This window comes from Sebastes fasciatus, chromosome 9, assembly GCF_043250625.1.
Source record: "Sebastes fasciatus isolate fSebFas1 chromosome 9, fSebFas1.pri, whole genome shotgun sequence".
Classification (NCBI taxonomy): domain Eukaryota; kingdom Metazoa; phylum Chordata; class Actinopteri; order Perciformes; family Sebastidae; genus Sebastes; species Sebastes fasciatus.
The window spans coordinates 33,369,532-33,393,422 of NC_133803.1; the positions used below are offsets into that span (position 1 = coordinate 33,369,532).

The following is a 23,891-nucleotide window of genomic DNA, read 5'->3' on the forward strand; positions in this document are numbered from 1 at the left end:
TGGAGAAACACGAGAGAGTTATGATTGACATTAGGCGATAAAACCATAGCGATGTGCACTGCCATAAACACTTGACTTTGATAGTTTTCACTTAAAGGGGCGGGTCTGTCTTTTAAGTTATTTTCAAATGGAGACGCACACTCAGCCGTGAGCAAAAAGCAGCAACGTAGGTTGAGAGGTAAAATGACTGGTTTTGTGAATGGAGTCTGGTGGATTTGAAGAGAGCGACATAAAGGCTTCAGTTCCCCGTCAGAAAGGGCTGTGTGACGTGGAACTGAAGCCGTTATATCGCTGTCTTCAAAGCCACCAGACTCCATTCACAAAAACAGTAGTTTTACCTCTCAGAACAGGGGAGTTTCTGATCTACCGCTGCATCGATTGTGTGACTTTCTGATCTGAACTAACGTGGCGTCCACAGCAGCACGTTGCTTATCTTCCTGCCGGTACTCCTGTCTGCTTCTCCAGACTGGGAGCACGCCGACCGCCATCTAAGTTACTGTATTAATACACTGACTATAAGGTTGCATATATACTGTACATGTAGCAGCGTCATCATGCAGAAACCTACGTCAGGTCACCGTGTGGGGAAACGTTTTTAGAAGGGCTTGAAGGGAAAACAGCATTTTGGCTGCACCATCGACACGTGACACAACAACAGAAACAGTGTGGGGTGAGAAAATGAGTGCGGACGGTGAAGAAATTGTTGATAAAAAAGCAGCGGTCAGCATGATAAAGATGAGATCATTCTTTTAACCTTATTTATCTTTATTTATTTGTGTGTGTTTTTCATTGCTGCATCAGTATATCAAATGATTACCTGTGTGCCCTGATAAATAAAGTAGTTCCATCCAACCTTTTTTCTCCTGGTAATTATTAAAACTAGGTAATGAAAAATGATCAATAATTATCGGTATAGACTGAAATTAAATATTTTATCGTGATAGATTTTCCAGCTATATCGCCCAGCCTTAATGACATTGATTACAGATTGCTTTCAGATTGATTCCTTTCGCAGACACCATGATTAGTCGCTGCTGCAAAACCAAACTGAGATTATGCAAACACAGAATCAGTGGAATATCTTGGTGATGACTGAGACAACTCAGAACAGTGCCTTGTTTTTTTCCTGCTGTTGAGACAGATGGGTGGTACATTAAGAAACGCAACCAGCTGTTGTCAGCCATTACTGCCAACAGTTGAGCAGCTCCAACATGTCTGCCAGAGGGCACGTTACATCACGCAAACGCCCCGCGTTGACGTCAGTACTGATCCTAAACCGTGTGGGTGTGGAGCCTCAAACAGCGGCAGCAGCTCGGAGCCCCGCGAACCAGAAATCTCTTGCTGTGTGGCGCATTCAAGTGTGAAGAATTCAAAGTGGTAGGAGGAGTTTTTTTACTAATGAAAGACAAGAAACAAAAACAGGCAGAAACAAAAACAGGCAGTTATGGGAGAATTTGTATTTTACCTTTGGTTTCTGGTCTTGTATCTCCTGCGTGAGCTCATTGTGCTGCTCCACCAGCTGATCGTGACGCTTTGTTTGAGTCTCCTCAAGCTGGAGACAAACAGAAAAACAGACAGTCAAAGAGTGTTATGAAGCGTTTCATGACTGCAGAGAGACGGCGCTACAGCTCGGCAGAGAGATAGAGACGCAAACATCAAATTTTCATCATCGTCTCGCCAGTTTTCAGACTATAGAAAAACTCATCAAATAAAATCCCACAACCCAGATTCTTCATCCTCCGCTCACCCGTTTTATGTTCTGGACCACTTCATTGACGTAGGACTTATTGATCTCCATCTTCTCCCTGGGAACACAAAGTCAGAGGAGTTTGAGCTAAACAAGACCAGCTGCATGGATCAGTGCATGAAGAGGAGCTACAGCGAGTATCATGGGTGAGGTGCAGTGGATTAATATATACTGTGTGTGTTTATGGATCGTACTCTTCAGCCAGATGTTTCTCTTTGGTCTTCGCTTGGTTGATCTTCTCTGTTCTCCTTCGATCCATCAGCCTCTTCAACTCTTTTTTCTCCCTACGGCAGCAGGAAGAACATTAGAGGCCATATCTTACTCACACCCGGCCAAAGCGGCGCACAGAGGACACAAACACATTTGGATGGGAAAGTGACATTTCTAAAATCCTTTTCAACTTTAAAGCATAATCATGTTTTGGATTTGTCTCGTAGTATCTGATATTTTTACTTCAAGTTGCCTGGAACAGCTCAGAGGAAACGCTCTTCGAGCTACGTCTGCTATGAAAGCAGCTCTTAATAATGTGATTCTTTGTGTGATTCCCCACAGAGATTATCAGTTAAATCACACATTTTGTAACTCACTTGTCACAGATGTCTTTGAGTTTCTTCATCTGGGTGTTGTGACTCTCCTCAGCCAGACTGCTCAGTCGCTCCGTCAGCTGGAGGAAAAAAAGAAGCTCTGGTTCACATTTTACGTTCATGTTCGAAGCGTACCGGGCCAACGTAACACAGAGCCTGTAGAACGTAGAACAACAGAACCCGGACCACTTGGTTTGGATCCTAAATGTAAAACATACCGTATAAACTAATCTTACAGCACAGAATCTTAGCTTTTTATTGAAATCTTGTTTTCGTTAATTATATTGTTATGTACTATGATGGCGTATTAGGGACATAAAAAAACCCCTCTGAATATCCAAAATTAAAGTAATAGATTTACGAGAAAAACACCCGGATATTCTCTGATATTAACATGGCAAATTTACGAGAAAAAAACTCACAAATTTGTGGGATTACAAAGTCATACATTTACGAGAAAAATAGTGGAGTGCAAAAAAAACTGTTTCTGAATTTAAATAAAGGCTAATATTGTAGAAGTTACAGGAAGGTAGAAATAAACAACTTCTATCTTTGACGACACAAAGGTGTGTGTTATATTTCAGCACAGCTAACACTAAAAGCCAACACCGAACACACTGCGTTACCATGGTTACACACTGACGCTTATAAGGATTGTGCCCAACTGTCACTGTGTCAGTGTGAAGGGAAAACAACACAGAAAAGGTGTTTTTCTCGTAAATTTATGACTTTATAATCTTGCAAATTTGTGAATTTTTTCACTTTGATTTCAGAATTTTCAGAGTATTTTCTTGGAATATTACCCTCCGGCTCCGTAATTATTATTTATTTACCTACAATGGCACTGATACGCCGTTGTAGCTAATGTCCATCATTCAAAGACACTTATTTTTATCTTTTGGGGGGATTTCATTTTGAACTTCCTGTGTCAGAGAAACTGCCGTCAACAGAACGAGAGCTTTAAATGAGTTCATCCAAACACAGATAACCAGAACGTTAGAGACAGGGTTAGTTAGTTTTAGACTTTTTACCATTTTAATGTGTTCTTTCTGTAGATATTTCTGACTGTAGTACTGTTCCTGCCTCAGAGCCAGAAGCTGCTGCTGCTGCTCGTCTCTCAGCTGCTGGAGACGCTCGTCTTTCTCAGAGTCCGAACACGAACCCCTGATGAATGTATACACAGAAATAAATAAATACACATTATACAAAAAAACACAGGAAATGTTCTAGACTACTGCTAATATTACAAGAATTAAGTTTATACCACACAAAGATCCCAGAGGATAGCACTTAAAAGCATCACTTAATACACATATTTCCAAAGTGGTCCATAGAAACATGAGCTTCTTGCTCAGTAAGATGAGAAGAGGAAGTGATGTGTGCGTGCCTGCTCTTGCTGCACTGTCTGGCCATCTTCTTGTACTTGTTGTTGAACTCTCGGAGGAGCTCGGAGGTTTTCTTCTGGTGCCTCCTCACCAACTCCTTCAGCTCTTTAAACTGACGTCTCTGCTCCTTCTGGAAAACCTTTGACTGACGCAGACCTTCCACGGCGCACACTTCAACATCTGTTACCGCAAGTGATCACACAGCATATTTTAATACAACTCCAACGTCTTTCTCAACGGCGTGTTATGTTTTTCTCTGTTATTCCTGTTGAAGCTTGGACGACTGAAGGGTTTCATAGTGCCGTTTATTATACATTATTCATATCATTTTTAGTCAAACACCGCCAAAAATCTGTTAAATAAGCCTTTCCAAGATGTGTGCTACAAGAAGAACACAGTACTTTAGAAGGATTTTTGATGATAAAGATGGATTGTTAATTTTGCTGTTTTGTTGTCTTTACTTTATTTTGCATTTTACATATATTCAGATTTATTTAAAGGGCGGATTCATTATTTTTGTTTTTCTTTTTGAGGTTTTTATATCATCCTGTAGCTTCCCAGTGGTGTTCCTTATGTATTCAAATCCCAACAACATGTAAATACTGACCTATCAAAACACTTTGAACCAGATCTTCACTCTTTGCTGCCGGTTTGGCTGCTTCTAAAATGGGCAGAGGACACAAACAACATCAATAACAACAATAAAAAAGTAGCTGTACTTTTAGCACTAGAGCTTACTGATCAATATTAGTATATTAAAGATGTAAGTTTGTGTGTGTCTTTGTTTGCAGGTGGACGCTACCTGTCGTAGCTGCTTGCTGATTGGCTGCGGAGGCTTTGGGCGTCGTGGCGACGGGGGTGTGGCCTGCAGGGCCAGCAGCGGGGCTGAGCCCGTTCTCCAGCGGAGCAGATTTCAGGTCGTTCTTACGCTCGGCACAACTGTCTGCCTCATCCTGAATAACACACAACCAACCAGAATTACAGCCAAATGTTCTGCTTTTAAAAAAGAAAACACCAGAAACGGGTCTGACCTCAGTCTGCGTGTCCTCCTCTACGTCCTCCAGAGTCAGCGCCGCCAGCGCTTTGGACCTCTGCTCCAAGAGGTTGACATAACGAATAGGGTTGGACAAAGCCTCGATCACATCTAGAGAGGAAATACAGAGAAACACATGTGTGATATTAAACGCACAAAAAAAACATCTGCATTTCTACGATGTCAAAGACCGAAGTGTTGGTATGAGGAGAAAGTTTGACGTGACAGAAAGTCGTACCTGCAAAGGTGTCTGGGACGTAATCTTTGACCTCGATGTGAACGAACACAGCCGGTAGAATCAGAGACTGGTTCTTCTCATTCCTCAAACTGATGTAACGATAACCTGAAGCAAACATTTACCGACACACATTCTGATGTTACATCATCATTTGGGTTATTTGGGGTGAAACAACAATAATCAGTCATCAGTCATCAGTCATATAAGGTAACATGAGGTGAGTAATTGATACACAAATGGTCATTTTGCGGGTGAAGTATTCCTTTAAAGCAGACAGAGATAAAGTTATGGATCAATGAGATAAATGTGACTTTAATAACTACCTGGTCTTATGGCAGACACTGGAATAATCCGATGACCAATGAACTTCCCTCCTTCCTCAAAAGCAGCGATTCTCAGAGAGGCCAGCATTGGAAGAATCACCTGTCAGAGAGTCGAAGTCACACCGTTAACAGACCAATTAGACAGTGTTGTTGGTTTAAGATTAGATCCTCTCTGCTGCGTCGCACCTTTTTGAAGACAATCGGCTCTTCGTCCCACACCGGGTTGACGGCGTTGTTGTTCTGGGAGGTTTTGGTCTTCAGAGCTTTTCTTCTGGTGTCTGCAGGAAGTCCAAACATGTCCACCTCCACATAGACACCCACCCGCCGTTCAGTCACAAACTGGCCTGAGATCACCTACAAACACACGGAGAAACAGACAGATGTGTGTCAGTGAATAAATACACTACAGTAGGTTTTACAGAATTGTCATTCTCCACATATGGGCTTTAACAAGTACCGGCATCGTACCTTCACAGAGAGCGTGTTGGCTACGATGCCATCCACTGTGTTTTCTGTGAAGGGGTCAAAGTGTTTGTCTGGCCGCCTCATGAACTCAGGCTTCAGTCTGTAGCCGCTCCGACCGTTGTACTCGAACATGAAGAGATTCAGCTGCGTGGACAAGTCTGTAACAAGAAGATAATACTGAGTTTAGGGCTACAAAGCACAAACAGTTCAAGAGCTGCAACGATTAATCAATTAGTTATCAACTATTAAATTAATCACCAACTATTTTGATTAATCGGTTTGAATAATTTTTCACAAAATAAATCAGGGGGTTCGCGAGATGACGCCTTGATAAGCTTTCTTCTGATGTGTCCCTTTTTTTCTTGTGAATTAGTGGATCATTTTACCTCTTTATTCCTCTAAAAAAGATTCAAACAAAACAATCTGTGAAGGACGAATCACAACCTGTAGACAAACGCAACCTTTAAGAAAGAAGCTTTGCCAAAAAAAAGGTTGATAATTGCCGCTCTGTTGTATTAAATGATTATACTCACCTATAGTTTGGTAGTTGAGAGCCACCAGCTGACAGCCAGCGTTCCAAAAGAGTTGCGGCATGAAGTTGGACGAGTCGACTCTGGTTCCCTTCGGATAGATACGACTCAGCTGGGATTTATTATATCTGGTTAACGGAAGGTTAAGATCAATTAAAGAGTCGGTTAAATCATTTTCTATCCCCATATCGCGTCAAACATTTGCCCAAGAGATAATATAAAAATATGTTTTTGTATAGATATTACTACAAATACTAAAACACATGTTTCTACACTTCTTACATCATCATCATTACCGTCTGGTAATGAGACTTTCAAAGATACTAACACTGCTGCTGCTACTGAAAATATAATTCATATTAAAAGCCAGTGACTGAGACACATTTTTTGAAAATGTATACAAAAAAAAAGGCATCAAAAGAGGAAGAGAGGAACACAAAGTATGGAAGCGGTTGCCATGGTGTGGTGTAGCTGCGGTGACTGTTGCCAAGGATACTCCACAAACTCCACTGGTGACTTTGTGAGGAGCTCCAAAGCTTTGGTCTCCACAAAAGATGACATGTTGTAACAGCGGGCCGCCTCTACACACAAACACACACACGCACACGCACGCACGCACGCACACACACACACACACACACACACACACACACACACACACACACACACACACACACACACACACACACACACACACACACAAAAACACAAACACACACAGACATTTTTTAGCAATTATCTGGTTTTCAACATGATTCCCATATCTTCTTCATATAGTTATTGCAATAACTTTTTGCAGTTCAGTTCATCTTAATGCCTCTGTGGTCAAATGCAAGGAGCCAAACTTTGTGATAAAGGTCAAAATGACACATCAGATAACTCATTTGTCATTTATAGAAACAATGAGATCAGTGACAGAGAAACATGCGACTCTATCATTGTAAATTTCCATCAGAGATTATCCTCCAGACGTGAGATGTTGATCCTTGTACAGAGAGAACTGAGGCACGAAATGAGAATTATATTTCTCTCTCAAAGAATTGTCTTGGAGAGAGAAATATCAAACTATGGGCCTCATGCAGGAAGCTAAATGTCCTCTTATTTCTGTTCGTATCCACGATTTGTTCTTATGTTGTTAGTACGCATTGATTTCTGGGATTCACCAATGTTTTCTTATTTTTGTTCTTAAATGTTACAAGCGGTCGAGAACACTCTTACCAAGACAAGAAAAAAAACCATCTTGTTTTTACAGGACATAAATTGTTTGTAAGGATACAAGTTGTAAATTTGAGGAACATTAAAAAAAACACATTATCGTGTAATCAAATTTAGATTATTATATGTTTTAAAGTATTTATAATGATTGGATTATTAAAGACATACTATTATTCCATTGATCCAAATTAAGACTATAAAAACCTTAGACTGTATATAAGAAGTGGACGTAGTCACCGTGACGTCACCCATTGGTTTGTGGACTGCTGTTTTGAAGACTTGAGTTCGGCATTTTGGCCGTCGTCATCTTGGTTTTTTGCAACCAGAAGTGACACGAGAGGGTGGAGCAAGACATTTTTAAATGACCGAAATGTTACAATTAACTTTCATGAAGTGAAAACACACTGTGAAAGGGTTAAAGTTGTAAGACGAAAACACAGACAACACCCAGACCGGACAACGCCGTGGTAGCGACCTGTCAATCACAAGATAGCTCCGCCCTAAAGCATCCCCTGCTTTATGGTCTATCTGACTCTAAATGGGACCATAATTTACTAATGAACATCATGCTGTATTGAAGAAGACTTGAAACTAGAGATTGAGACCATAAACTCATGTTTACAATGTTTACTGAGGTAATAAATCAAGTAAGAAGTAGGCTCATTTTCTCATAGACTTCTATACAATCAGACTTCTTTATGCAACCAGAGGAGTCGCCCCCTGCTGGCTGTTAGAGAGAATGCAGGTTTAAGGCACTTCAGCATTGGCTTCACTTTTCAGATCCAGAGGTAGCCCACTGCTGCTGAAGTTCTTGTTCTTCTTACGGCCTTTTTTGGTGGCATCTCTCTAAATCTTGGGCATGTGCCAGAGTATTTGCACACGGCACAATACCTGCCCTTACATAGTGTTTAGGGGGTGTTACCTAATAAGCTAATAATAACAATCGGCCACACGCCTCCATTTTATGGTCCAGTGGGATCCATCATTCAGCACACCTGGTTCAGAGCAGATTTGGACGATTAAGAACGTTTGGTGCATCTGGAGTTGACTTTTTGTGTTGCAGCATGAGGCCCAGTGAGAACTTGTGTATCAGAGTATCAGTGTCAGGTTTTCTTACTCTTGGAGGCTTCGAAGGAGTTGAACTTGGTTGGTTGGACATAGTTTACCAGAGTTGACATTTCCTCTGTAGCCACGGCCTCCCGCTCCGCTGAGCCCTGAAATAAACGACAACAGGAACACAGTTTAAGAGTAAAGTCTCACATACTGAGGTCGGTGGTTTGATGGTCTGATGGTCTGATGGCTGCATGGGCAGGACAAATGATGGGAGGGAACTGGATCAACAGAGACACAGTTTTCATTGTTTTGTCAGCGTCGGTTGGGGCTGAAGACTACAAGTTTGAAAATGAAATAAATGTGGAGGTGTGGAGTTAGAAAGAAGTGAGACCTCTGTAGCTCACTGCTCATCTCTGCTGCAGGCTAAATGAGCCGCTACTAAAATAACGCAACCGAATCTCCGACCTGTCTGCAGTCAAGTTGCATTGTGGGTAATGTAGGCTCCAGGTTTTGACAAGGGAAGAAGAACGTGTGGAATAAACAAGATGATATCTGCACTGATTTTCACAAACCAAACATTTAAACATCATGAGTCTGATAATGTTATAGGAAAGTAATGACTGGTGGAGTGTTCTTTTAATGGAAACAGTAAGTCATCATTGCTTATACTGTATGGCTGAAGCTCAGGCTCACTATGAACACTAAGGACAATTAAACAAAACAGCAACAACAGTACACATTAAGAATAAACAACAACGACAACAACACACTGCAAAGACAACCGCAAAAATAAAACACAACGACAGGAAAAAGCAGCAACAACAACATTTAAGGTACATAAAGGATTAACGATGACGATGGCATAAAGAATAAAACAATGAAAATAAACAACACTTGTACACATTAACAAATGGCGACAGCGGTGAGGGCGACCGCCCCTCAGCTTGGGATGATGTCACCACTGACCTTTTTACCCTCATCATCTTCATCATCATCCTCTTCCTCACTCTCAGCCTCCAACTCTGTTAAAATTAAAGTTAAACAAGTCTTCATCTTCATCGCCTCTTAACCCCTTCAGTAAGAACAAACCTGACCTTCAGGTGTGTTCAGCTGAAGATAACTGATTACAAGGTTTGTACTCTCGCTGCAAACAAAACAGCATCATATAGAAACACTTCTGTTTAATGAGAGTAACCACAAAGAAAAGTGTCACGTGACGAATCAGCAAAGGACACATCGTGACTGATAAGACCCTGTCAAGAAGCGAACGTGGGCGTCTGCGTCATCGTTTTCAAAGGTCTCCGTTTCTGTCCATCCAGATAAAAACACAACCTCGGAGTTTTAAAACCAAAACGGGGTCAGCAGCGTTTTCAAACGTCTCTGTTTTAGGGGTCTTAAAATGTCGGAGTAGTGTGGATGCTAGGCATAAACGTTGAAAAAGTTATGTGTTTTAACAAGAAAACGTTTTAGTGTGGATGTAGACAAGTCCTGAAACGGGGTTCGAAAAAGTTAATTCTATGCGAGAGATTTAGGTGCAAGAAAACAGCTGATCAGATGTGTTATAGGACTAGTAAACGGCGTTTTAACTCCTTCCCTCTCCAAAAAAATTCCGTCGACACATGCACGATTGAAAAGAATCTCCGTCCAGACGAAAATGCAAAAACACAATTGATGCACGCTCAAAGCCAGTGGGCAGTTTGGGCCACATGCATATACTGTATAAACGTAGTGGAAGAGTAACTGTACATTTATGTGTAAACATGTAGAAAGTCCTGTTAGCACGTCTGACGTTCATGGATGTATTTATGCTGCCGTCGTCTCATTAGTGACGGAGATAACGGCGCACACTCTGACGCTACAGTTTGAGCCAAAAACTCTGTTCAGAGGTTTACAAAAGCTCCGTTTTTAGTGACCTAAAACGCCATCTGGGTGTGGACGAAAGGCCAAACGCATAGAAAAGGCTACTTTTACAAAAATACCTGGGTACGTGTGGACAAGGCTTTAAATTACCATCCAGACTCTACACGACAATATGGTGAACAGCTGGTTAAATGTTTCCTTGTTTACAACAAGTGTCCTCTGCAATCAGTCTGCAAGAATGAAACATAATCAATGAATGTATGCATAATATCTGAGTAATATACAAATCTGTGCTACAATTTCAAGTAGTAAACACACAAAATATCAGAATATATAAAGCAAACGGATGCCGGTGGTTCTGTAAACAACCCACTGCTTTAACTGCTCTGCAGGTGATTACTCAGCCCACTCAAGCGGTCGCTGACTGGGTCACGGCCGCTGTCTGAGTATGTACTTCAGCACGGCTGCTGCTCTTTGTTGTACGGCTGGGCTCTCAGTCCCAGACCTGTTTTCAGGATGTGCACACGGACGAGTCAATAAGGCTCCCTAATTCCCGCCTGCACCGCTGTTTAATTGCTGTTCTGAGCTTCCGACCTCTTCTGGGATGTCCTGCTCATTACTGAGACATCCCCGATGAGGTGCGGAACAAAACCAAAGACACCGGCGTGAACAGGAGGAGCAGGTTTGTCACTTTGGTCAAAGTCGTGATAGAAATTATGGTTGACAGAGAAACTTCTAGGGCCCCGATCACACCGAGACGCGTCGCTACCGTAGACTGTATATAAGAAGTGGACATAGTCACCGGGATGCCACCCGTTGGTTTGTGGACTGTGGTTTTGAAGCATCTATTCAGCATTTTAGCCGTCATGGTGTTTTGCAGCCAAGTGATACGAGAGGGTGGAGCTAAATACAACCGAACACTGAATAAGACATTTTAAGGCGACCAAAAGGTTATAATTAACTTTCATGAAGTGAAAACACACTGTGAAAGGGTTAAAGTTGTAAGACGAAAACACGAACAACTCCCAGACCGGACAACGCCGTGGTAGCGACCTGTCAATCACAAGGTGTTCTGCATTTGTCCCGCTGTTCCTACCGCATCTACCGGCATCAAAACAGTAAGGAAGTGTTAAAGCCCGCCTCTTGCTTGATTTGATGGCTGCCTGGGCCAAGTGTGAGATTAGCGAGCGGTGCGACTCCACACCTGGCTCTGTAAAGTGAGAGTATTTTAACTTTTATGCGCGTCTAAAAACCGCTAGAAAATCGTAGGGCTGTCCTCGACCAAATCAATTCTCAGTCGACTCATACGATTTTGTCGAGTAATCGATTAGTTGATTTAATCGACAGATCTGAGTTTCTCCACAAAGAATCCCACAAAAGCACCACTTTAGATCTGGTGTTTACCAGAGATGTGCTTCTAAGTTTCTTAGAAATAAGTCATTCAGCATGAAAACATCATAAAATATGACTTATCGACCAAAGAAATCTTAGTCAACTAAGACCAAAACGGCCGAGTAGTCGACAATTCGACTAAGAGGTGAAGGCCCTAGAAAATCGCAAGGCGCAGCACAAGAGATGAGCGTACGCCACAATAGTTTTGTCGGCGTTTCTAGCGACGCGTCTCGGTGTGATCGGGCCTGCGGAGACTCTGAATCCAATTATATTACAATCATTTTGTGTGATAATATTATGATTAAACTTTTGGTGTTTTATAAGCTACAGTCAGATAAACTCTGTAACTGCCATGCTTATGGTATTCTTTCTTTTAAATAAACGTGTGATATTTGTCACATTTCGTCCTCTTTCTCTAAATCCTTTTGGTCTCTCTCTCTCCTTTTTATTTGTTCAACAAAAACATAAAAATAAACCCGGCTGTCTGAATCTTTATAAAGCGATCGTCGGTGGCAGTGCCGGAGCTGCAGCGCCTCATTGTACCTTTTCAAACTGAAGATAATTTGGTGGTGACTCATGTTTGTGTGGACACATGCTGCATGTGGAAACAGTTTGAAAGAAAAAACTTGACAATTAGATCCGCTAAATGAAAAGCCTGAATACTGTTTGGTGTTAATATTCAGCCAAATGCAGTCGTTGCAGCCGGAGAAACCAGCCGTCATTAAAGCCTGTTTTTGTGTTTTGATACAAAGACTGTCACAGCTGAACACATTTCACATGGATTTCTAGGCTTTTGTCTTTGTGTCTTACCTCCCGTGTTGTTGCTAGGAGACACCGGCTCGTTGCTCTGATTGGCAGGTTGGTCCGTCAGTCTTTTGGTGTCGGTGTTGTTGGAGGGTTTGTGGGATTTCTTGTTCTTGATGAGGATTTTACCTATCAGCTCCTGAGGACTGGGCAGGGGGACGCCCGACTCCAGCTACAAACACACACAACGGAGATGATGATAATTGATCCATATCTGTAGTTAGCGAACAATAGACACCGGGAATATTCAGGTGTGGGAATTAACGGGGATAATAATGGAAACATCAGGGTTATCTGCTCAGCCTGTATTTATCACTTCATATGCAGATAGAAACAAACATTTTACCACATCATAAACAGACATTATCCATTCATTTACCAAATAAATGCATTCATTTTCAAATATATAGAGTGTGAAATGTGCCATGTGGTGAGTTAGCCAGCTAGCATGGTAACTGATGGGGAAAGGTATTAATGTGGGCTGTGTGCAAACTGAGGGTTTAAAGTGAACAACTAATTTATAAAAGAAATGTTTTACAATAAATAAATGAATGTAAATAGATTAATTAGCATGCTCGATCAAGCTACATCCCACAGCGAGCTAGCAAACACTAGCAGAAGGTGTTAACAAGTAACAAACGGTGTGCTTTGCTCGAGGCTACAATCTGCTGTTTAACTGAAATATCATACAAAATATAAAATATATTCACTCCAGTAATATAATCAAAACAGACATGAAAGCATGTACAGTAGTCCTTCCTCTAAGTTCACTGTTAAATAGTAGGATTTTTAAATTTAAATCATGCAACTTCCCTTGGAAATGTTCCAGAAACACATACATACATAATTTGCAATTTGTTCAGCAGTTATTAAATGTTATTAATATAACATTTGTACTGTGTGTGTGTGTGTGTGTGTGTGTGTGTGTGTGTGTGTGTGTGCGTCACTTACAGGGTATTTGTCCAGAGGGTCGATCAACAGCCTTTCTCCGAAAATAGACTGACAGTATTCAGCCATTTTAGCCTGCTGCTTCAAACTGATAGATATAGAGAGAGAAAGATAGAGAGATAAACATCTTACATTGTAATCCATCCATATAGATCATATATAGATCAACAAATAAATAATGACAGAGGTTCTCACGAGTCCACGTGGTTCTCAAAGGACAGTATGACGGGGAAAGGTGACGTCTTGAAGGCGCACTCTGCGATCGCTTCAATCACTTCCTGGAAAATAAAAACCGGGCTGTCGATCAATTAATCAAATAAGTAACTGTAGTCGTCAAATAAATGTAATGAAGTAAAAAGCACCCCCTGAAATGAAATACTCAAGTAAAGTACCTCAAACATCAAACATGTTCAACGGACAACGTATTGTTGTTCTGTGAAGCTGATCGATGACCACGAACTAACAGCAAGTTTGATAACGGACCTTAAAAGGGATTTCTGACGTCATGGTGAACCCGTGTGTGATGACGGGTTCCTCCTCAGCAGTTCGTCCTTTCCACACGTCTAACTCCACACAGCGGCATCCGGCCAGAAGAACCTGGCGGTACATCTCCACCGAGGAGCTCCCCGCCAGCTGGCCCGCTGAAACACAAGTAAGACATCATGACGGATTAAACTACAGAGCTACCTCTGGTCCACACTGTCAATGATTAGAAACACTTACATGGAAGATTCAATAGAAAGGTTGTAAAGAAAATAGCTGAATACAATATTGTTACGGTCTTTTAGTGGGAAAGTCACTCTGAGTTTTTCTTGTTCTAACCAGAGTTGGAGAGCTTTGTTGCTGTTTGTTTACATTACTTATTGATTTTATGAGCAAACTAAATAAAAAAAGCAAGATATAGACGATAAACTTAATGGTCTGTTTCTATGTTACCAAGATTTGGGGCTATTTTGCTTCCATAACATGTCTTCTTTCAGACTAGTGGAGAAAAAACACTTTCAAAATACACATTTATATTACTTATTCTATTTGCGTCTGTAGATTTCTCCCAAATTCACCAGAAGTTAACATTAGATAACGTCTCATTTGCATATTTAAACATAAAAGTTTAGAAAACTTGTAATACAAAAAATAACTGTCTTAATGTCAGTAATCAACTGAGGAAGTTTCATAGTGATATCTATTAGTTAACCCTGTAGTCTTGCACAATGTAGTACATTTTACAATCCATATCTTTAAAGGCCGTTTTCTCAAAATTAGTTTTTTCTCTGAACCAGAAATCTCCACCAAACGTTCCAGTTTCATTCACTATCTATATTCTGAAGGCTTTTACAGAGGGGTTTGTTTATATATCATTCATAGCCTGATGTATAGAACATTTTACTCCTCAAAACATGGAGAAAATTGATTTTTTTAATGACCTTTGACTCTAATATGTCAACAAAATGAAAGAAAACTTTTGAACCTGGCTTTATCGAATGGAAATGTATGCAAATTAGCACATATTTGATAAGATAATGCATCATTTGCATATTTAAACATACAATTTCAGAAAACTTGTATAACAAAATATAATTGTCCCAGTGTAAGAAATAAACTAAGGAAGTGTCATGGTGATACCTATTAGTTAGATTTTTTCACCTGTAGTATCTCCCCTTTTCTTATGACTATAAATGCCTATCAGGTGTTTAGTGGAGGTGATTGTCTGAGATGTTGTTGAGTTCAGCGTCACTCTGAAGAACGATAATGGCTCTCGGAGTGGAGCTTTATGTTCCTCTGACAGTCGGCTTTGTTCACACAATTCAAACTGTCATCCTGCTCACAGATTTCAGATGTTTGTTGGAGTCACAACAAATAAAACCAACTGAATGATTAAATAGTTAGAATCAGTCCAGACTGCGGTTCGCCCACACTCACACCTTTTCTTGGACAATCATCACCTCACACCTGTAAAAAAAACAATCCTTGGAGAAGTGTGTGTGTACCTGTCAGGTAGGTATTGTGTGATGAGTTGATGATGTAGTGAGAGAGAGGGTAGCTCATGTCTTCAGACTGATCCAGCTTCTCTGGTGGGATGACTCCGTTCTCATCGCTGGACAGATAACTGGAGAACGCCTGGAGGGAGATGACACCTATGTAACACACAAACACACACACACACATTACATAAGGACATAAAAGTGAGAAACTAGGGCTGTCAATCAATTAAAATATTTAATAACAATTAATCGTGTGATTGTCCATAGCTAATCATGATTAATCAAACATTTTTTATCTGTTCAAAATGAACCTTAAAGGGAGATTTGTCAAGTATTTAATACTTGTATCAACATGGGAGTGGACAAATATGCTGCTTTATGCAAATGTATGTATATATTTATTATTGTAAATCAATTAACAACACAAAACAATGACAGATATTGTCCAGAAACCCTCACAGGTACTGCATTTAGCATAAAACAATATGCTCCAATCATAACATGGCAAACTGCAGCCCAACAGGCAACAACAGCTGTCAGTGTGTCAGTGTGCTGACTTGACTATGACTTGCCCCAAACTGCATGTGATTATCATAAAGTGGGCATGTCTGTAAAGGGGAGACTCGTGGGTACCCATAGAACCCATTTTCATTCACACATCTGGAGGTCAGAGGTCAAGGGACCCCTTTGGAAATACAATTTAGTATGGCATGGTTGGTACCGATGGATTCATCAGGTTTTCTAGTTTCATATGATACCAGGATCTTCACTCTAGCTTTAAAACTTAGCCGGCTAAAACCTAAAAATCACAAGTTGCATTAATGAGTTAAAGAAATGAATGGTGTTAAAACATATTTGCGTTATTATCGCGTTAGCTTTGACAGCCCTACTAACAATGTTTGCCTACAATAACAGCTTCATTTTGACTTCATATTGTGGCTGTCCTCGACCAAAGAAATTCTAAGTTGACTGATCGATGAGTTGATTTAATAAATAGATCAGTAAAACTGAGTTTCTCACACAAAAGCTCCACTTTAAATCTTGTGTTTACCAGAGATGTGCTCATAGGTTTCTTGGAAATAAGTTACTCAGCATGAAAAAAATTACTTATCGAAAGAAATCTTAGCAAAACGGCCGATGAGAGGGAGCAGGCTTACTTCATACGTATGCAAAGATCTACCTATTCTATCTCACGGATAGTAAAAATAAATCATGTGAGAGGTGGTGGTGGATTTGAGGTCGGTGCCAAATTTTCTTCTGGCAGGATCCAACCCAAATGTGAGCACCTCAAGAGCTTATTTTAGCAGTTTACACTCTGAGGGGATGTGGGTGGGTTGGAAGAGTGATTTGGCATTAATCCATGTTCAAATACAAAAAGTGCATGTTGCTAATAAATGCAGCTGACTAGCTAATGGCATCAAGCTATTTACGAATACAGTGGGAAAATAGCAGATACCCTCCGGGCTGTGTGTGTGTGTGTGTGTGTGTGTACCTTGCTTCAGCTGAGCCTGGTCGTGTTGGTACCTCTCCATCAGAGAGAGCGTCTGTGCAGGACGAAGAGGCGGGTAGAGGATCTCATTCAGCCTCGGGTCTCTCTGCTTGTTGTTGATGAACTCTGTCATCTGATCGAGTGACAGCGTCCCGTCGTCCCATCCTCTACAGAACAGACGTTACAGGATGTCTACAGATCCTCAGAACATCTTACATGAGCCTTTAAAACACAATATTCAGATACTAGTTCAGAAGGGCCAGATTTAAAAAGAGGCCGGACATTTACAGTTCCTTTGTGTGATCTGTAAATCTACGAATTTAAATGTGATAACAATACAATACCTATTTAATCTTAGTAAATTTAAGAAACATAATGTTGCATTTAAAGGGCTAGTTTGGGTGTTTGTTTGTGTTATTGTGTGACTGTGGTGAATCTGAACGAACCAAAGTCACATAATAACACAAACTAACTAACCGATCGCGGCGGCGGTAGACCAGCAACTCCTGTATTCTGAGATGTAAAATTACTGTTTCTTTCAATGGAGTCTGGTGGCTTTGAAGAGCGCATAGATAACAGCCTTGGGGGCCGAACACATGCCACGTCTTTTATAAGCTCAAATCCATTGTTGTCAATGGCAGGCGTGCTGAAAGGCAAGTGCAAGGCCGTCGCGGCTGCAAGCGTTCCCAAGCACCTACTTTTCGGGCCGCAACAGCTGCATATACAGTACATACAGTACATATATATATATATATATATACAGTAAATATATGAAGGTAAGGTTAATCATTTTATTGATCTGTCCCACAGACTATTTTACTGCTTCATCTTTTCCGTCAGAGGACATCCCAACATCCGGTTGAAAGGTCAGCCAGACTGACACAGAGAGATCAAGCAGTTATTTTTACTTTGAGGGATTTACGATGCTGGAAATCCATTTATCTTTGTTTTGACTTTCGTCATCGCAGCACGCAGGTTTTGGCCTTTGCTTAAAAAGTATTGAAAAAACAAGAGGTCCAATACAGTGGCAACACGTCCACATGTTATTTCCACATAGGCTCTTCCTTCTTTAATTAAACTACATGTTAAAGAGCTTAGTGCGAGTTAAGAAACACGAAGCTGATACACGTTTTGATGAATAAACAGACCTATTTCATTACCGTAGAGGAAATGTGGATGTTTCTGTCTGAATTAGAGCTGAAACATGTCGTTGTTGGTATGATTTTTTTAATCTCACATCATCATAAACTGAATCCCGTCCTGCTTTTAAACTGTTATTCAGACAAACTGATTAGAGCTGCAGCGATTAATCGATTAGTTGTCAACTATTAAATTAATCAACAACTATTTTGTTAATCGATTCATTGATTTGAGTAATTTGTTAAGAAAAGAAAGTAAAAATTCTCTGATTGCAGCTTCTTAAATGTGAATATTTTCAGGTTTCTTTCCTCCTCTATGACAGTAAACTGAATATCTTTGAGTTGTGGACAAAACAAGACATTTGAGGACGTCATCTTGGGCTTTGTGCATTTTATAGACCAAACAACTAAACGATTAATCGAGAAAATAATCAACAGATTCATCAACAATTGAACTTGTGATAGGCATCTTTGCTTGTTTTTCTTTTAACATTTTCTAGACTAATTCATTGAAAATCATCAATTGATTAGTCAATAATGATAATAATTTGCTGAACATAATAAGAGCTAATACTGTGATTAACACTCCAAAGTGAAAGACGCAGCCTCTCTTTAATCCCTCTCTGTGTACAAGTGGGACAGATGATGAGTCATTATTCATCATCCTTCCCCATATCAAAGAAACTGGCCTGAAGCAAATAACAACACACTTTAAAAAAAAAGCAGAGTAGCTTGTTTAACATTAACACGTCTTTGAGCTGATTAGAGGTCAGCGACTGAAGCTGTGAAACCGGGAGATTTTCTAAATACTTACTGCAGTTTAAAGATGTTGCTGAGCTCAGGACGAGGACACAGACTGTCCAAAAAGCTCCTGTAAACTTCAAGCGTGAAGTCCTCCAGTTTGATACTGTCACCCTGTCAGATATATAGGACATGGACATTAACCACTTTATTTTAATTAGCCAGAACTGGAATTGCCAGCGTCAAAGACACTGCATCAGCATCTCTCTGTGTTTTATCCTCTTCCTACTCTGCTGTAAAAAAAAAAAAATCTTTTAAAACCTTGAAAATAATCAAACATTTCTCCTCATCTTTGATTTATTTCCCAACTCTTCTCCATTAAAAAGAAGCTCTCTGTGCTCACAGGAATATTAAATGTGAGATTCGGTGCGAGTAGGGAATCTGACTTCTTCTGCTTTTCACTGGTTGCTTCAAAACTTGATGACCCAGATATATTTGAGCTCATTCCACCCCTCCGTGCTCTGAGTCATTCTGGACAAAAAGCATCAGATAAACGCCTCAACAGAGACGTGAAGGATAGACTTTAAAAAGACTGTGTGTCTTATGTGTAGTTATCCAAAGGGAAGGCTTTTCATGGCATTTTTAAACTATAAACTCTCATGTGTTTCCACTGTTTACTGCCACTAATATTAACACAAGCGTATTTGAAGTGTTTACCCGTCCGTATGGCAGTCGGCAGCTCTCCAGGGAGTTCTCTACTCTCTTTCTGTCTGACGAAAACAGTCGAACGATGCTGTAATAGACAATGACATCACAACGTTATCACCTCACCCTGAACCACAACATGTGACCAACACGAAACCTACAGTTTGGCTTCTTAGAATATCTCCTCCCTTTAATTAACTACTCCAAATTTGCTCCTCTAAAGCCATGGGCACACTACCAACGTCAGGAGCGCTTGGCGTCTGCGTCGCGTGGTGGCTGCGTGATGCAGCAGTCCGGTGTTCACACTAGACGTGTATAGGCTGCGTGTCGGCTGTGTTTCTGCTGCTATTACTTTATTCGATTAGATTTGATCTCATTTTAAGGTGTATTGGTGTTGGATGTGTTGTTTAAGCTACTGGATGCCTAAATTTCCTTCGGGATCAATAAAGTATCTATCTATCTATTAACCCAACATCTACCTCCGGTACCGGGCCGTTGATTGGTCCTCGTACACACACTTTTTAAATGACAGGTATCAAGTATTTTCAAATCAAAAGGCTCAAGTCCATCTGACGTCTTGAGTCATTGGTGTTAAAGTCCAAGTTGAGTCTTTTTTTATTTTGTCAAGTTGAGTCTAAAGTCATCGTCATTGTGACTCGAGTCCACACCTCTGCCTCCAGGTCTCCCAAAATGTCCCTTCAACAAATTCTACCCCGACAACATGAATGTCCTCAACATCCCCTAAACTCTCTCCTTCAACTCTCCGAACTTTCAAATTTTTCTCATAACTTCACCTCTCCTCCACTCGACTTCCAAGATACATCAACTGACCTTAATTCTGCTTTGCTTCTAAAGTACAGCTTTCCTTCATAACTGTATTATCCCATCTCCTGCTCTGGCAGCGGTTGATTACCAGGTCAGTGCTGAATTAAGCACCTTCATGGATCCTGTCCCTGTTTTTGCTTTCCCAAGTGCACATGGAATTAAGTTTATTTTTGGAAGCAAGGGACAGGAAAGAGCAAAGTTTCAGTTTGTGCGTGTCTCTACAGATTTCGTCGGGCTATTTTCTCACATCCTCTCTGCACCAGCTACTGTAACGTGTGCCTCAAAGTTAACACAGAAACCATTGATTAAAGATTAGGAGGGTAATAATAATCAAGAACTCACTTCTTGACAGGAATTTTCCCCTCTGCGTTCGGCTGGAGAGTTAACCGAACATACCTGAAACAAAGAACAGAGAACAGAGAACAAGTTCAGAGATGAATGTCACAACGTGTAAAATTACCGTGAACATAGACGTCAATGAATCTTCTTCAATCCCCTCACCTACAGTTCAGACAGACAGCAACATTATGCTGGAGGTGTTGAGCAAAGATATCTCACTTTATCAGATAGAGGTCTGCAGGGTAACACATCCTTTTAGTGTCCTTGTTGCAAAGACATTGAAGAATGAAGTGATATTTCTATTTGATACGGGGCAACGTTACGTTATCTTCTGATGGAGGTCACAAACAGATCCGAATTATTCCGATCACATATTTAAAACAGAGCTACATGCAGATGGGAACAATATCAATGTTGGATGCTAAAAAGTTAAAATGGTAGGTAAATACTTCCGAGAGAATTTGGTCCAGCCTCGTTCAAAATGCAGATTTCACCAAAGTAACCGCCACTTGTTTAGCACCATATACATAAGAATGAGATATTATATGCCTTTATGCTTATTGGAACCAACAGTGCAGCTACGAGTGGTGTATGACAACAGTCTGTTAATCCTCATGATCCAAATTTACTTGAAATCTGAAGTAACTTGATGAGTTTATATAAGATTTTAAAAAAGGTCTCATTAAAAATGTTTAAAAAAAAAGTTTTTTTTAAATACCTTTAAAGGATATGACTTGTATTATGCTATATTTTTGTCATTACTAACAAATCCTATGAAAAGATCCAAACCAACAATGCATTAGTTCCTGCTGAAGATGTAAATCTTTAAAACGGGTTACAAATATATATCTTTATTACCTCCGCCAAGGCTGAAGGCCTAGGAAGGAGGTTATGTTTTCACCGTTTTCAGCTTTCAGCGTTGGTTTGTTGGTTTGTTTGTTTGTCTGTTAACAGGATTACTCCAAAAGTTCGCTATGGATTTTAATGAAATTCTTTGTAGGGGTGTGGCACAATGAAAAATCCATTCGATTTTGGTGGCGATCCAGATCATGATCCGGATTCAGGAATATTTGTAAGGATTCCGATCAGCCAGAACATTAAGACCACAGGGTATAACACGCGCAGTGTAACTGATGACGCCTTGATGATGCGTGACCCCGCCTCCTTCTGAGAGCAGAGAGATACGTGTGTGGATGTGTCTGCAGGAGCTGCTGGCCGTCCGCAGTGAGAAAGAACAAAGCGGTAGATGACGGGATGAGAGACAACATAGTGTAACGTTATTCAGACATAACAAGGCCGCTGAATGAGAGAGGCATCCGCCGATACGTTACACGGAAAAACACCGTGTTAATAACAAGCCGACCACCTCACGGTACCGCCAGCTGTGAGCTGTGATCTGTTTTTAAAGTCACGCGTTGGCGGAGGTCTGCGCTCTCCGAGTGCCATTCTAGTTGTTGAAACTAGAAATACCACCTCGTGGTTGTAGGTCTCCGCCAACCAGTCAAGATGCAGTTTACATCCATGTTTGTCCAAAATGTCATCACTTCATCATTTTATCCTGTTAGACATCTGTGTGAAATTGTCATAATTAGCATAAGAAATCTTGAGTTATGGACAAAAAAACGTGTTTTGTGAGGTCACAGTGACCTTTGACCTTTGACCACCAAAATCAAATCAGTTCATTCTCCTGAGTCCAAGTGGATGTTTGTTACTGAGATATCTCGTTCACAAGAACGGGACGGACGAACAACCTGAAAACATGATGCCTCTCCCTCTTTGCTGGGGATTATTTTCAGCGGCGGATTAACACAAAATGTAATCTACTGTACATCTAGTGAGTATTTACAGCAGCAGGACGGTGTACGTGGGACTGAGTCAAAATAAACTACAGTGTTGATGGTGATGAAGGAACATGTCACCCAGAGCAACAGTGTGACTCACTGATGTGTTTTTAACAAGTATTGGACAACAATGGAGTTCCACGGCACAGAGGACGAAGGACAAACTGACAGTACAAGTAAATAGACTGAAGATAAAGTGTGCTCAAAGTGTGTGTGAGTGTGTATGTGTGTGTGTGTGTGTGTGTGTGTGTGTGTGTGTGTACTCACGCTTTCAACAGGCTGTGGTCTCTGTTGAGATTGAGGCTCAGCAGGTTGGAAGCCAGAGCAAACACTTCCTCACACCACGCCTACCGAAATCAGACACTCCATCATCATCATCATCATCATCATCATCATCATCATCATCATCATCATCATCATCATCATCAGTGAGTTTGGTATACCTTGGCTTCTTCCTCCTGTGAAGCGATGAAGTTGAGCTGGTTGACGTTCGCAGGGTCTGAGGCGGTAACCACGGTAACCATTCGGTTCTCAAGCCGGCCAACCAGGTTCCCAATATCCAGCAGCTCCCGCAGCTTGGCCTCCTATTGGACGACACGGTATAATAAAAAGCTGTCGTCGGCCATGCAGGAGATGCACAGAGGAGACGGGTGACGACAAGAAATGAGTGAAATATCAGGTGGTTGAACATTAAAAAAAAAAATCATGTTAAAACTGCTGTTTGTTAGAAGGCAGAACTCAGTCATGACAAGGCAATGTGTTAAATATGTTGTTTACCATGCTAATGGCACACGTGGTGTTTTGCTTCTTGGCTGCGGAGGCTGTCAGTTTAAGTTGGCACAAGTGGCATGTGCCATTTCATGTGGGAATACTGCTGATCCCGAGCAAACTGCCAACGTGGAGCGCACATAGGATTGTCTCTACGCTATCCAATACGCTCAATACACAAAATGTATTTAGTCATGAACGTACAAAACAATCTCAGGCACCTTTGATCCAATAATATGTAATAAAATACTAAAGTATAACATAGTGAATGCCCCAAATATCATCATGAAACAACAATGAATAAAAGTAAAAAATAATAAGCCGGTCTTTGTATATCACTTTTATTAGTGGACATAATTCCAACTAATTGACTCCATCTTTCCAGTGTAACTTATGTATTTCTTTAAGAATTTGGGCGTCATCACAATAAGTTTGAAGGGCGGGTCCATCTGCGTTCTTTTCTGTGGTTTTCAACGCTAGCACTA

At 40.7% G+C, this 23,891-nt stretch overlaps 1 protein-coding gene across 1 annotated transcript in view; it reads right to left on the reverse strand.

The window, feature by feature from the left end:
* LOC141774594 (1-phosphatidylinositol 4,5-bisphosphate phosphodiesterase beta-1-like) overlaps positions 1-23,891 on the reverse strand; it is a 35,071-nt gene that overhangs the window by 3,802 nt on the left and 7,378 nt on the right. The window contains exons 4-31 of the mRNA XM_074647374.1: positions 23,082-23,222; positions 22,906-22,985; positions 20,801-20,854; positions 19,646-19,721; positions 19,002-19,102; positions 17,052-17,215; positions 15,566-15,712; positions 14,061-14,218; positions 13,773-13,855; positions 13,581-13,665; positions 12,636-12,801; positions 9,540-9,595; positions 8,638-8,734; positions 6,802-6,886; positions 6,309-6,433; positions 5,779-5,933; positions 5,497-5,664; positions 5,311-5,410; positions 4,988-5,092; positions 4,748-4,860; positions 4,519-4,669; positions 4,324-4,377; positions 3,719-3,896; positions 3,363-3,495; positions 2,335-2,411; positions 1,942-2,031; positions 1,748-1,805; positions 1,466-1,552 (exon numbers count right to left, since the gene is read on the reverse strand). Of these exons, the coding sequence (XP_074503475.1) occupies positions 1,466-1,552; positions 1,748-1,805; positions 1,942-2,031; positions 2,335-2,411; positions 3,363-3,495; positions 3,719-3,896; positions 4,324-4,377; positions 4,519-4,669; positions 4,748-4,860; positions 4,988-5,092; positions 5,311-5,410; positions 5,497-5,664; positions 5,779-5,933; positions 6,309-6,433; positions 6,802-6,886; positions 8,638-8,734; positions 9,540-9,595; positions 12,636-12,801; positions 13,581-13,665; positions 13,773-13,855; positions 14,061-14,218; positions 15,566-15,712; positions 17,052-17,215; positions 19,002-19,102; positions 19,646-19,721; positions 20,801-20,854; positions 22,906-22,985; positions 23,082-23,222 (3,087 nt within the window). The remainder of the gene's footprint in view (positions 1-1,465; positions 1,553-1,747; positions 1,806-1,941; positions 2,032-2,334; positions 2,412-3,362; positions 3,496-3,718; positions 3,897-4,323; positions 4,378-4,518; positions 4,670-4,747; positions 4,861-4,987; positions 5,093-5,310; positions 5,411-5,496; positions 5,665-5,778; positions 5,934-6,308; positions 6,434-6,801; positions 6,887-8,637; positions 8,735-9,539; positions 9,596-12,635; positions 12,802-13,580; positions 13,666-13,772; positions 13,856-14,060; positions 14,219-15,565; positions 15,713-17,051; positions 17,216-19,001; positions 19,103-19,645; positions 19,722-20,800; positions 20,855-22,905; positions 22,986-23,081; positions 23,223-23,891) is intronic.